This window comes from Danio rerio, chromosome 12 (assembly GCF_049306965.1).
Source record: "Danio rerio strain Tuebingen ecotype United States chromosome 12, GRCz12tu, whole genome shotgun sequence".
NCBI lineage: Eukaryota > Metazoa > Chordata > Actinopteri > Cypriniformes > Danionidae > Danio > Danio rerio.
Window position 1 is genome coordinate 37,061,737 of NC_133187.1, and position 13,388 is coordinate 37,075,124.

The 13,388-nt window shown below is 45.1% G+C and overlaps 1 protein-coding gene across 3 annotated transcripts in view; it reads left to right on the plus strand.

Moving 5' to 3' along the window:
* si:ch73-127m5.1 overlaps positions 1–13,388 on the plus strand; it is an 80,555-nt gene that overhangs the window by 31,765 nt on the left and 35,402 nt on the right. For all 3 annotated transcript variants that reach the window (XR_012388102.1, XM_009306832.5, XM_073918681.1), the window contains exon 5: positions 7,011–7,189. Coding sequence is in view for 2 of the 3 variants with exons in the window: in XM_009306832.5 (XP_009305107.1) it covers positions 7,011–7,189 (179 nt within the window). In the remaining variant the exon portion in view is untranslated. The remainder of the gene's footprint in view (positions 1–7,010; positions 7,190–13,388) is intronic.

Here is a 13,388-nt window from a genome sequence, read left to right on the forward strand (position 1 = left end):
CGCCATCCTTTTAAGCTGAAGAGACTTTCAAACAGCTAAGGGACAGTCATTATGGTGACGGAATATGGCACTTCCGTTCCCCTCCTCGGGGAACGAAGGGTTACTTCTGTAACCTCGAACGTTCCCCTTCGGTTGGGGAACTTCAGTGCCATGAATGGGAGAATATGGAAAGCGCCATAATGACTGCACCTTACCAACACCCCCGATGAGGAGATAGTCAAGCAAGCGTGACGCACCCACATCATGGGGGGCGCGGTCCTCCAACGTGTCCCTGGCCCTAATTTATCCTACTTCAACAGAAGTTTTACGGATTTAGATATATTTTTTGGGAAGTCGTGAGCATCTAGATAATTCTAGGAAATACGACAGTACGTTGGGAAGCGTGCAATCCCGATAGGGAGGACGCTGCGGAGGCCATCCGTTACCCAAGGGGGGGATAGATGGCAGAATTTACCTATGGACTAGCCCTAAAAAGGGGGAGTACGCATAGCAAAGAGTGGTTAGCGGAGAGGGAAGACACGGGTCCGCCCAGGGGGGGGACTTAACCGTGGCGGAATAAGCATATGGGATCGCCTAGTGGGGATCACGCATAGCAGGCACCTATACCCAAAACGCGGGCTGACCAGCGGGCAGACCTACAACGTAGTGGGCCAGCAAGTGACTCCTCCGCTGAGTCAGTGCTGGGGGCCACGGAGGAATCTGCAGGGCTCACCTGACGGGGAACTTTACTGACAGATAAAAAAGGCGCACGTACCTCCGTGTTAGGGAGAATGGCGCAGCAAGCGTGTTTCAACACCCTACCGAGTTGTCTCCTCAATCACCAAAGGGTTACCTAATACCCTTGAGGAAACTGGCTCCACTCGCAGATTGTAAAACCTTGCAAATGTGTTGGGTGTCGCCCAGCCCGCAGCTCTACAGATGTCTGTTAGAGAGGCGCCGCGTGCACGCGCCCAAGAGGATGCAACGCTCCGAGTGGAGTGTGCACGTACTCCCGGGGGACACGGCTGACCTCGACTCGAATAAGCGAGTGAAATGGCATCCACAATCCAGTGGGATAATCTTTGTTTCGATACGGCACTTCCCTGCTGCCGACCGCCATAACAGACAAAGAGCTGCTCAGATGATCTAAAATTCTGAGTACGGTCCACATAAATGCGCAGAGCGCGAACTGGACAAAGTAAAGAAAGGGCTGGGTCTGCCTCCTCCGGGGGCAGCGCTTGCAGGTTCACTACCTGATCTCTAAAGGGGGTGGTAGGAACCTTGGGCACATAACCGGGGCGGGGTCTCAGGATAACGTGAGAGTAATCCGGCCCGAATTCCAGGCACGAGTCACTGACCGAAAATGCCTCCAGGTCCCCGACCCTCTTGATGGAGGCCAACGCAACCAGCAGAGCTGTCTTCAGGGACAGAAATCTTAGAGATACTGATTCGAGTGGCTCAAAGGGATCGGATCGCAGACTCGTGAGAACGAGGGCGAGATCCCAAGAGGGCATGAGAGGGGGGCGAGATGGATTAATTCGCCTAGCACCCCTAAGGAACTGGATGACCAGGTTATGCTTTCCCACGGTGCCGCCAGCTACCGCGCTATGATAAGCGGAGATGGCGGCCACGTAAACCTTGAGAGTGGAGGGCGACAGCCTGCTGTCCAACTTCTCTTGAAGGAAAGAGAGCACAACACTAATCTGGCAATTTCGGGGGTCTTCTCTGCGAGAGACGCACCATTCAGTGAATAGACTCCACTTCAGGGCGTAGGCGCGCCTCGTGGAGGGGGCTCTAGCCTGAGTGATGGTATTAACCACCGCAGTCGGTAGGTTACCTAAGTCTTCCTCGCGTCTAGGGACCACACGTGGAGGTTCCAAAGATCGGGGCGAGGGTGCCAGATGGTGCCCTGTCCCTGAGAGAGTAGGTCCTCTCTCAAAGGGATCCGCCAGGGGAGGGCCGTCGCGAGGAGTGAGAGCTCTGATATCCAGGTCCGGTTGGGCCAAAGGGGCGCAACTAGCAGAACCTGTTCCTCGTCCTCCCTGACCTTGCACAGAAACTGCGCGAGCAGGCTCACTGGGGGAAACGCATACTTGCGCATGCCCCGAGGCCAGCTGTGGGCCAGTGCATCCGTGCCGAGAGAGCCCTCGGTCAGGGAAAAAAACAACTGGCAGTGAGCGTTCTCGGGGGAAGCAAACAGATTGATCTGGGCCTCCCCGAATCGCGCCCATATCAGCTGAACAGACTCGGGGTGGAGTCTCCATTCTCCTAGGCGTAACAGCTGTCGTGAGAGCGCATCGGCTGCACGATTGAGCGTGCCTGGGACGTGAATGGCGCGCAGCGATTCCAGCCGCGGGTGACTCCAGAGGAGCAGACGGCGGGCGAGCTGAGACATGCGGCGAGAGCGCATACCCCCCATGCGGTTGATATACGCCGCCGCCGCCGTACTGTCCGTCCTGACCAGCACGTGTTGCCGCTCCAGCACCGGTAAAAAGCGGTGGAGAGCGAGGAACACTGCCAACAGCTCTAGGCGATTGATATGCCAATGCAGCTGGGCACCCTTCCAGAGGCCCGCAGCCGCATGCCCGCGACACACGGCCCCCCAACCCGTGTTGGAAGCGTCTGTTGAAACAACAACATAGCTGGACGCCTGTCCTAGAGGCACACCGGCCTGTAGGAACGAGGGGTCGTTCCAAGGGCTGAGGGCGCGGCGACACAGCGCAGTAACCGAGACCCGGTGTGTGCCCGCGTGCCATGCGCGTCTGGGGACCCGATCGTGAAGCCAGTGCTGAAGTGGTCTCATATGGAGCAACCCGAGCGGCGTGACGGCGGCTGCGGATGCCATATGTCCCAGGAGCCTCTGAAAGAACTTCAGTGGGACCACTAGTTTGCTGTCGAGCTCCCTCAGACAGTTCAGCAACAGGCGAGCGCATTCCTCGGAGAGGTGCGCTACCATGGTGATCGAGTCCAGCTCCATCCCGAGAAAAGAAATCCTCTGCACGGGGGCGAGTTTGCTCTTTTCTCGGTTGACCTGAAGCCCCAGTAGGCGGAGATGCCGAAGCACCTCGTCCCTGTGCATAATCAATTGCTCCCGCGAGTGGGCTAAAATCAGCCAGTCGTCGAGATAACTGAGTATGCGAATGCCCGCGAGCCGAAGGGGCGCTAGGGCACCCTCCGCGAGTTTGGTGAAGACCCGCGGAGACAGAGAGAGCCCGAAGGGGAGGACCTTGTACTGCCACGCTCGACCCTCGAACGCAAACCGCAGAAATTGGCGGTGGCGTGGAAGAATGGAGACATGGAAATACGCGTCCTTCAGGTCTATGGCTGCAAACCAATCCCGAGGACGAACGCATTGGAGAATGCGCCTCTGCGTGAGCATTCTGAACGGCAGCTTGTGCAGACAGCGGTTCAAAATGCGCAGATCTAGGATTGGCCGTGACCCACCGCTCTTTTTGGGTACGATGAAGTATGGGCTGTAAAACCCACTCTCCATCTCGGCTGGAGGAACCGGCTCGATTGCACCCTTCGCCAGGAGGGCAGCAATCTCCTCTCGCAAGACAGGGGCGGACAGGGGGTTGACCCTGGAGAAATACACGCCCGTAAACTTGGGGGGCCGTTTCGCGAACTGAATCGCGTAACCGAGTCTGATTGTGCGTATGAGCCACCGCGAGGGGCTGGCCCGCGCTAACCAGGCAGGCAGAGCCCTCGCTAATGGAGTCATCGCTACAATCGCTGACGTACCAGCGGTGGGGCAGCGCGGAGTGGGTGTGCTGATCCGGGAAGCACCAGGGTCCCGCGGAAAAGCTGGAGGAGAGCGATTCGCTCTGGCTCCGCACCCTGACTCCGGAGAGGGGGCTGGAGGGCTGAGGGAAGGGAGACCGTCCCCCCAGCGCTCGTGAGCCACTGGCGAAGCACGTAGAGTCTGCGAGCCGGAAGGCAGCGCGTCCCGGACTGGCAGAACTCGTGCAGTCACATCCGGGGAAGGGAAAAAGTGCTCTTTTACTGATGTTTTGGTGGCACTGAAAAGTACCGTTGTTATCGGGGCCCCGCCCTCCAGCGGGGAAAGAGCAAGTTTCCTCTTCTCCGGATGGCCTGTCTCAGGGACGCTTCGCGGTCCGTTTACCGGACTTAACGGCACCCTGGGCAGGAGGGGCTGCCTGCTTTCGAGGTGAACGCCGCGCCCGCTTGGCCGGAGGCGCAGGCGGGGGCGGGGCAGCACTCGTTGGCGGGCGCCCTCGGCGAGGAACAGCGGAGGTGGATGGCTCGGCGGGCGGAGCGGGCTTACGGCCACGCCGATAGATGACATTGCCCATCGCATCCGACTGCTCTTTCACCGCCTTGAATTCCTGGGTGAATTCACCGACGGTGTCGCCGAACAGGCCAGCCTGGGATATGGGCGAGTCAAGAAAGCGAACTTTGTCAACGTCGCGCATATCGGCCAGGTTTAGCCAGAGGTGGCGTTCCTGAACCACAAGTGTGGACATCGTCCTCCCCAGCGCACACGCGGCGGACTTAGTAGTCCGAAGAGCATAGTCGGTCGCGGTGCGCAGCTCATGTAATAAGCTTGGGTTGGACCCGCCCTCGTGCAGCTCGGCCAGCGCCTGCGCTTGGTAGCGCTGGTAGGTGGCCATCGCGTGCAAAGCAGAAGCAGCCTGGCCCGCAGCCTTATAAGCTCTGGCTCCGAGGGAGGCAGACAACCTACAGGCTTTGGACGGGAGGCGGGGCAAACCCCGCCACGTAGAGGCGCCGCGCGGACAAAGATTGACCGCGATAGCGCGCTCCACTGACGGGATCGCCTCATACCCCCTGGCAGCTCCGCCGTCAAGGGCGGTGAGGGCGGAGGCACTCGCAGCACGGGCAGAGAAAGGTGCCCTCCAGGACTGCGTGAGCCTACTGTGCACTTCCGGGAAGAAGGGGACGAGAGGCTTCGAAGGCTTCGCCTTCTGGTCCTCTACGTAGCACCCATCTAGTCGGTCCGGCCGCGGAGCTGGGGGATAAACCATCTCCAACCCCACGGCCGAAGCAGCCCGGGAAAGCACAGCTAACATGTCCGCTTCAGGATCCGATTTGACAGCGCTCACCTGCCCGGAGGGGGCGAGCGGGTCCGGATCTTCGTCGGACAGTGAAAGCCCACCCTCCGATGCCGCGGAGGACATCTGATCTCCGGTGTCAGCGAGTGTGAGAGCTACCATCTGGTTAGACGGATCACTCTCACCACCCGAAGCTTGGATGGAGCGCCGTGAGGAGCGAGAGGTCCGCGAGCCCGTGGGCGGCGGATTAGCTCCCGCTGAAACCCTCAGATCTGCCCGAGCGCCCGCTGCTTTTTTAGAACAGGAGGCAACTGGGGTGGCTCGCTCTCTTGCGAAAGTTAGCCGCGATCTTAGCTGTGCAACGGTCATGGCATCGCAATGACGACATGAACCGCCCGCGAGCACCGCATTAACATGCTGGACCCCCAAACATGCAATGCAGTGATCGTGTCCATCATCCGGAGACAGGAAACCCCCGCATCCAGAAACGCACAGTCGGAGCGCCATCCTGAAAAGGACGTGCTGCACGACTGTGTTGCTCTTTTAGGAAAGTTGCAACTATACGCACCGCTCTGGAGGACCGGACCCAAAGAACCGCAGGCAAGGGAGTAACCCAGCTCGACCGTCTGCCACCGCGAAGACCCACTCTGGACCGGGAGACACACTCGTTCGCTCTGAAGTGCTGATCAGCAAGAGGAACCCTCATCGACTCACTCAGAAAGGATCTGAAGCGAAAAGGATGGCGTCTGCTGGCTCAGGTGTGCTTATATGCTGAGATAATTGCAGATGTCGCACACCTGCGCAAGCTTACGCTGCCAATTAATTTCATTCATTGGCCCGTTCAATACTCTCCAGATAAGCGGCTTCTGATCCGAATCCTCCCATTCATGGCACTGAAGTTCCCCAACCGAAGGGGAACCCACGTGCTCACGTGGGTTTCCCCAGGTTCCCCGGTTTCCTCCCACCGTCCAAAAACATGCAACTTAAGTCAATTGACTAATCCAAATCAGCACCATATACGTGCTCCTAGTAAGCAATTATCTCTTAAGAGCAATCCCTATCTGTTCATTAGCTACTACAGCAGGAAAGTTATCGAGATCTACCTGAGCTCAAACTCTCTTGCAAGCGGGAGGGAGCTCTGGCTTGAAGATCCTATGAGCTCAGGGCTCTCTCCCGGGACAGCATGCCAAGCAAGCTTTATAATCAATCATCAGCTAAGTGTGAACTCTTGAAAAAGGCAATTAACAGATCAAAATGTCTACATATGCATACAAGTGTCAGGTTCTGGAAATCTAGGTTTATGTGTCATATAAAAGCTAAATAAAGAAGCTTTTCATTAGCATGTGGTTTGTTATGATATTCATGATATTTTATAGTTTTTTTAGGCCAACATTTGGCAAATATACAGCTCTGGAACCTCAAAGTTTAAAAAAACATTACATTTTGTCTAATTAAGTTCTTAGCAAAGCATATTACTAATCAAAAAAATTATCTTAATATATTTACGGTGGCAAATATACAAGATGTTCTCAAATAAGATGATCTTAATATTCTGATGATTTTTGGCATAGAGTAAAAATCTAACATTGTTACTCATACACTACATTTTTGGCTAAACCAAGAAAAGGTTTGGTGGTTCAGGGTTATGTTTAGCCTCTTATAACTGACATAAAAGTATATATATATATATATATATATATATATATATATATATATATATATATATATATATATATATATACACACATATAATTTTGAATCACTAATGTAATCAAATAAAAGAAGTCTTGTCAGTCTTTGGGTTATGGTTGATCAGCTTTTCAAGAAGGCAAGGTTGTTAATTTCCATATTTAAACAGTTATGTATGTTTATTATTTATTATTTATGTATATTGCATTTTTAAATTAGCTTTATAAAATGAGTAGCTGGAAAACAACTTTCCTCTGGGATAACTCTGTGCTTCTTTCCTCCCCTTTTCACATGTCTTTCTGTGTGTTGCAGAGAGATTGGCACGGCTCTCCAGCACTCATATTTTGGCCCTGGCTCCGGGCTCTTTCACTACGCTCGTCTTGGCTGCCGGGGAGATGAGAAATCCCTGCTGGAGTGCAGGAGCAGGAAGTTTGTTACTAGCGACTGTAACCATGGAAGCGAAGCCGGAGTGGTGTGCGAACCACCTGAAGGTCAGTGTATTTTCAGTGAGAGTGAAGCTTTAATGACCTTTAAAGTGACAGCCGATGTAAACACTCATGCATTTAGATGCCCTCGACAAACCTTCAAGCTGCAGTGCAGCAGAATAGAATATAAAAGCTCATCAGGGTTACTCAAAGTCTGGTTTCGAGAGTTCTTTTAACGCCTCCATGTCTGCACTTATGACAAACACCGCAATATGACAAACAAGATTGCTTCTATTATAATCAACAAAGCTGCCTGCAAGTGCTTATAATGCGAGCGTCCTGTTTTTTTTCTCTCCATGTTGTGTCGTGCTGCACCTCGTTGCTTGCAGATGGGGTGTAAAACTTGTTAATTAAAAGACATTCAGTTGCAGATTTATTCATGAAAGGATTTGATGTTCATTCATTTTTCTTATAATCTAAATTAAAGTCTATGTGAAATGTTCATTTTGCTGGCACACATTGTTATTGTTAGGTGAACAATTCATTCGTGCAAGTAATCCACTGATAAAGTAAGTTTATTTTAGTAATCTTCAAAGACTGACCATTTGCTTCTATGTTTGGAGTGGCGGTCCTTCTCAGTTGACGTCAGTTTGACAGCCATTATTCTTATAAAGGGCACTGCACCTTCTACACCTCCACCTGAAGGTCAACATTAGGGCTATGAGATATGGGGCAAATATCTAATTGCGATTTCTTTTTTTTTTTCTTTTTTTTTTGACAGATATTGCAATTTCGATTTGATTTGCGATTTATTTTTGTTGTCAAGCTTCAGCTCAATAATCTGTTGCTTTTTACCTTTAAGATTCTTGTCATTACATATAGAGCTTTGCATGGTCAAACACCCCTATATATTCAAGATCTTTTACGTAGTCACTCATGTAGCCGGTCTCTGAGGTCTTCTGACAAAGACATTTAACCATTCCCAGAACTTGTCTAAAGACCAAAGGTGACTGTGCCTTCTGTGTGGTGGCCCCACGGGTTTGGAACTATCTCCAGATAGCACTGAGAACTCTGGGTTCAGTTGATCTTTTTAAAAAGCATTTAAAGATGCATCTTTTTGGTAAAGCTTTTAATTAACAGTATTGGTGTTTCTTTATTTGGATTTTTTACTTGTTTTAACACACATGGAAAGAAACTATATAAACATATATGTTTTAATATAGGTGTTGATATAGGTTTCTGATATATGTGACATATATACATATATAAAATTGGCCGTTTTCTATATTATATGTACATATATGCGCATATATGGGTACATACATATTCATCTATATTTTAGTAAAATTATTAAAATACAGCTGCTAGACAACATTATCTAAAAGAAATTTTCAGTTTTATTTACTTAATCAAATAGTACAACAAACAAATGTAGTACAAGAACAAAAATAAGAGAATAAACAACAATAAAGAAAAAAAAAGGCAAACCATAGTGTTATATATCTTTCTTTTTTTGTACTATCTTAATATAAGAAAGAATTGACCTTAAAAATGTTTTAGGAAAACGTGTAGACATCATAGCTTTCCATCTCCTCTCACTTATTTGCCATAGTTAAAATCTATAACATGCCAATTACAAGTGATACCACATTTAAGTGGCACATACATACGTTTTTTGCACTTTTTAAAGTTAGTTCTTAGTTATTGCCTTGATAATAAAAAATATGAGCTAGTCAAGACATCATGTATGACAGTTGCCAAAGTGAGATATGAGCTATATAGGAGACATATTATGTATGAACATATAGGGTTTATATGTGGATATGAAGAAGCAATATTGGAGACCTATTTGGCCTGTATATGCACATATATGCACCTCAATATTGACTATATGTGGCATACATACACATATGTGCACCATATATATTATCATATATGTGACTATATACTGCATATACAGTAGGTTTCATATATGCACATATGTCCTCATATAGTTTCTATCATGTGGGAATATGTTTTAACATGTTTTCTTTTATTGATATGTGTTCTTTACTTGTTTTCTCTTATTGTAAAGCACTTTGTGACTCAATGTCTGGAGAAGGTGCTGTATAAATAAACCTTTACATACTTACCGTATCATAGCTTCTTACTTCTAAAATGCAATGAGTGTTAGTTAAAAAAAGGAGCTAAAAAGATATTAACTTACTTAAACATTTATTCAGATATTTATACCAGAGCAAGCGGTAAACACAAATAAACTGACCTTACCTTTTAGTAAACAAGTTGAACTCAAATAGGGAGATAGTGTAGCTTACTATACAAACAAAAAATAATAATGATAAAAGTATAGAACACTCAGCAAACTAATATGGCTGTTAAGAGCCTTTCTGTAGCTTATGTTGTATTAAACCAAATAATTATCCCAGATGTGTCACAAAATATTATGACGCCAAATGTACAGCTGTGGTACTCCAAAATAGCTAAAATAGGTGCGAGATGTAAGTGTGTATCTCCAATCCTGCATTTAGATGAGTTTTATTTAAATCCCTGTTTGGTCACTGCATTAAAAGGCACTGTGTCTTTAGTGAGGTACTGCGTTATGGCATTAGTTATCTCCTGGTTAGGGTTGCACCAGCTGTTCGTAAGTTCTGTCTAAAATTGAAAGGTAAAGTCCTCATTAGAGGTTTTGTAACTACTAGCTAGCTTGTAACTAAATTTGTTAACATGTTCTTTAAGCGAACCGTAGTTTTGCTTTCTTCATCTTTCTTACCCATTCTGATGCTCAGTTTAAACTGCAGCAGATGGTCTTGACCGTGTCTACATACCAACGGGCAGTTGGATATGTGTACCTAATAAAGTGGTCGGTGAGTTTATGTAACCACTGTCAGTTTTGACAACAAACAGAAATGGTGAGGAGAAGGTGCCTATTAGGTTTTAATAACTCTCCTGAAACTCTTTTCATGATCTTTTCATGAGCCACACTCACTGTTTTCTCATTTAAGAACTGCTTTTGTCGTAGCTACCGGTTCTTTAACCATGCCACTCTTACTGTTAGTTTACTGCAAGGGAATGATGCTCAAAAGAAGTACATCAGCATACTTAAAATAAAGTCTCAGACAACTACAGATTCACATGGACTTTAATGCATTATTTGCAACCCAAGCTCAATCTGGGTTGATTATTTTGCAAATATTGTGATCCATCAGTGAACATTTTTAATGCCCTTGTTAGTACTTAGTAACTCTTAGTAACTCTGGTGCCAGAAGAATTTTTTCCGTTCATTTATTTGTTTATATTGATTTTTTTAAAAGCCTTTCCATAAAGAGCTGAAGCATGAACCAAATCATCCATTTTCGAGACAAACAGGGATGAAATGATCCATGAACGGTCGATAATTGATTGAAGTAAGTGTGAGGATCCATGCATGACTGACAAACACTTCCAGGCGTTCATGTTGAAAAATACCTGGGACTATTTTCATGCGCTGCGTAATATCATTACGTCTGCTGCAGCTATGGTATAAAGTTTCTTGATTATTACACCAGAATGAGAGTATAGTTCCTAGCCATAACATTTATTTTCTGTCTGTCGTATACACAGTGTATCTACAAATGAGTCAAGGGAGGAGACTGTTTAATTTTGAGTAAGATGCTAATGATCTAATCGGATTTAATGATTTTTGCTAAGCTAAGATAAAAGTGCTCCCGCCACACCTGGAAATCAGCTTAATGGATATAAAACTCAACCGTTTAACTTTAGGGGAGTTGTAAAATGAGCTTGTTTCCAAAAAAACTACAGTGAAGTCAGACCCTTCTGGTTTTGCTTTAGATTTTGAAATGATGAAAAAGGAATCTACTGTCCATATGTTTTGTAAGTGTATATACATAGGATTACGGAGGATTTTCTGGGTGGATGTGAAAAAATTTCTTTAAAAGAATAAATATATTATATATATTGTATTCAAGTTACAAAATGTTGATGTTTGCATTTATTATGTCAATACATTATAAAAAATGTACCTTTTTAGTACAATTTATTAAAATTATACTTAACAAAATGGACCGGATCAAAGCCAAATTTTGTTCACCTCCCTCAAGAGACTAAGGACTGCTAAGTTTGAAGAACATTGTTAATAAAAAAGCAAAGAGGACTTGTAATATTCCTAAGGAATATAAGATTTTGAATTGATTTTTAAAGTGAAACTGAAATTTTTTATTTGTGTATATTACTGTATAAATGTGTATTTGTTGTTAATAAATAATTTTTAAAAAATTATGTGAACAGATGGATTCAACAAGAGCATATACAATCAGTTAACAACCACAGAGCTCATAACAGTGACAGGTAGGGTCTCTTCAAGGGCTTATCAGTTCTTGTTAAATTTCAAGACGCCTGCAGATATGGCTTTACTGCAGTTTGTCACCTGCAGTCACACGCTTTACTGTGGCTGTAACATTTCTGTATGTTTTGTTATATGCATATTTTTAATTGTTTTATTAAAAACAAGCTTAGATTTGTCCACCTGTCAGGTTTTGGACCATATGGGGCATAGCCAAAATATATTTACTAAAAACAATAAACAACAAAGGAGTTTTGAAATATTGTTATAAAGTATTTGGATAAGATGATATTAATCAAATCGTGCAAAGAGAGCATTTGTTGTAGAAAATTGGTGAAGTTTTTAAGAGCATCTTCACTTGCTATACATAAAATATTTCCTTTTCTGATATTAGTAAACTCTTCTCGATTCTGTCACATTTTACCACATTACGATCCATTTCACAGATTTTGCTCTTAAAAATAGCACTGAAGTGTGAAAAGTGTCTCTAGCCTATCTCTTGTGACACTTTGGCTTTTGTTGAATGTTGTTTAATGAATATGAGCCTTGTTTGAGACTTCAAGTTTTATTAATTGATGGTTAATGAAGAATTTAATATAAAGCCGAATGAAAACTAATAACTATCATCAATTCTCTGGTCTCCAAAAATTCACCCTCAGCCACGTAATTTGAGCATCTCTGATCCATATGAACAGGAGAACAGAAAAGCACAGGGTTTTTGATGGCACATCATCAAGATGATTGTGTTACCTTTGAATTGCCTTTATTTCTGCTTCTTTGTCTGTTCATATTGACTTATTAAATCGTCGCTTACTGAGATTAGAAATTTTAATGAAACATTTCAGTGGGGGCTTATACTTTCATTGGTCAAATCAAAAGAGCCATACTTTCTTTTGTAGAAAGGAACAAAGCAGAGAAAAAAAAACTAGAAAAGAGGTTGGAAAGCAAATCAATGGCGTCTGAAATCATGATTGCCTGCTGAGAGCTTTATTGAAGACACAGTCTGAGGACACACGGACAGATGTGCACTGCGCTGAGTTACCAGGGCAGCAAAGCATGTATTTGTCCATCGAATTAGTGTCAATTGAGAAAATGGCTGTATATAATTTGTCCCTGGTTTGAATTATTTTTAGCATATTTGCAGTATTATGGTAGATATGCATAAAACATTGCATAGAGTTGTTGTAGCTAGTTTGATTCAAGACTCAAATTGTACATTGGATTGTACAATTGTACATCGATTGTTGATCCAACAGGGCTAATTTTTTGTTGTACAGAATTATTATAATTAAATTATAAAACTGTGTTGGATTCAACAATGTAGAGATACTGTATGTAGGACAAAAATGAAAACTCATTTGTCAGCAATATACAAACAATAGTCAACATTTGAGGTGGATCAAAGCCTTTAATCAAAATTGTCCTAAACCAATGTGCATCAATGAATTTTTTTGTCCATTTTTGCATAATATATGTTACACTGAATGATGATGAAACTTTAATTAACTTCAAATTTTACATATTATTTTTCTCAAATGTGGTTTGAAATATTTGATGTAGAAAATTGTCACAATCTGATCTCTTCATTGTGTTGCATTCCATGTGCTTTCTGTTATTGTCATGTGATTCCTTTGTTCACTTTTCCCGCCATTCGTAAGTTTCAGTAGTTCCTGTATCACACCCCTGTTTGTAATCCATTTAATCATGTCTTTTGTGTTTGTACCCCTAAAGCTGTGGTCACACTAGACTTTTCTCCCCATAGACTTTCATTCATACGCACACGAATGCGTCAGACCAGAAATGCAAGCTCGAGCAAGAGGTTTCACAGTTCGCTGTGTTGCAAAGTTCAAGCTTTGTGAACTCTGACCTGAGAAATCGCATCACATGACAGTATGAGACCAATTAAAGATCAAAACATGACCTCCC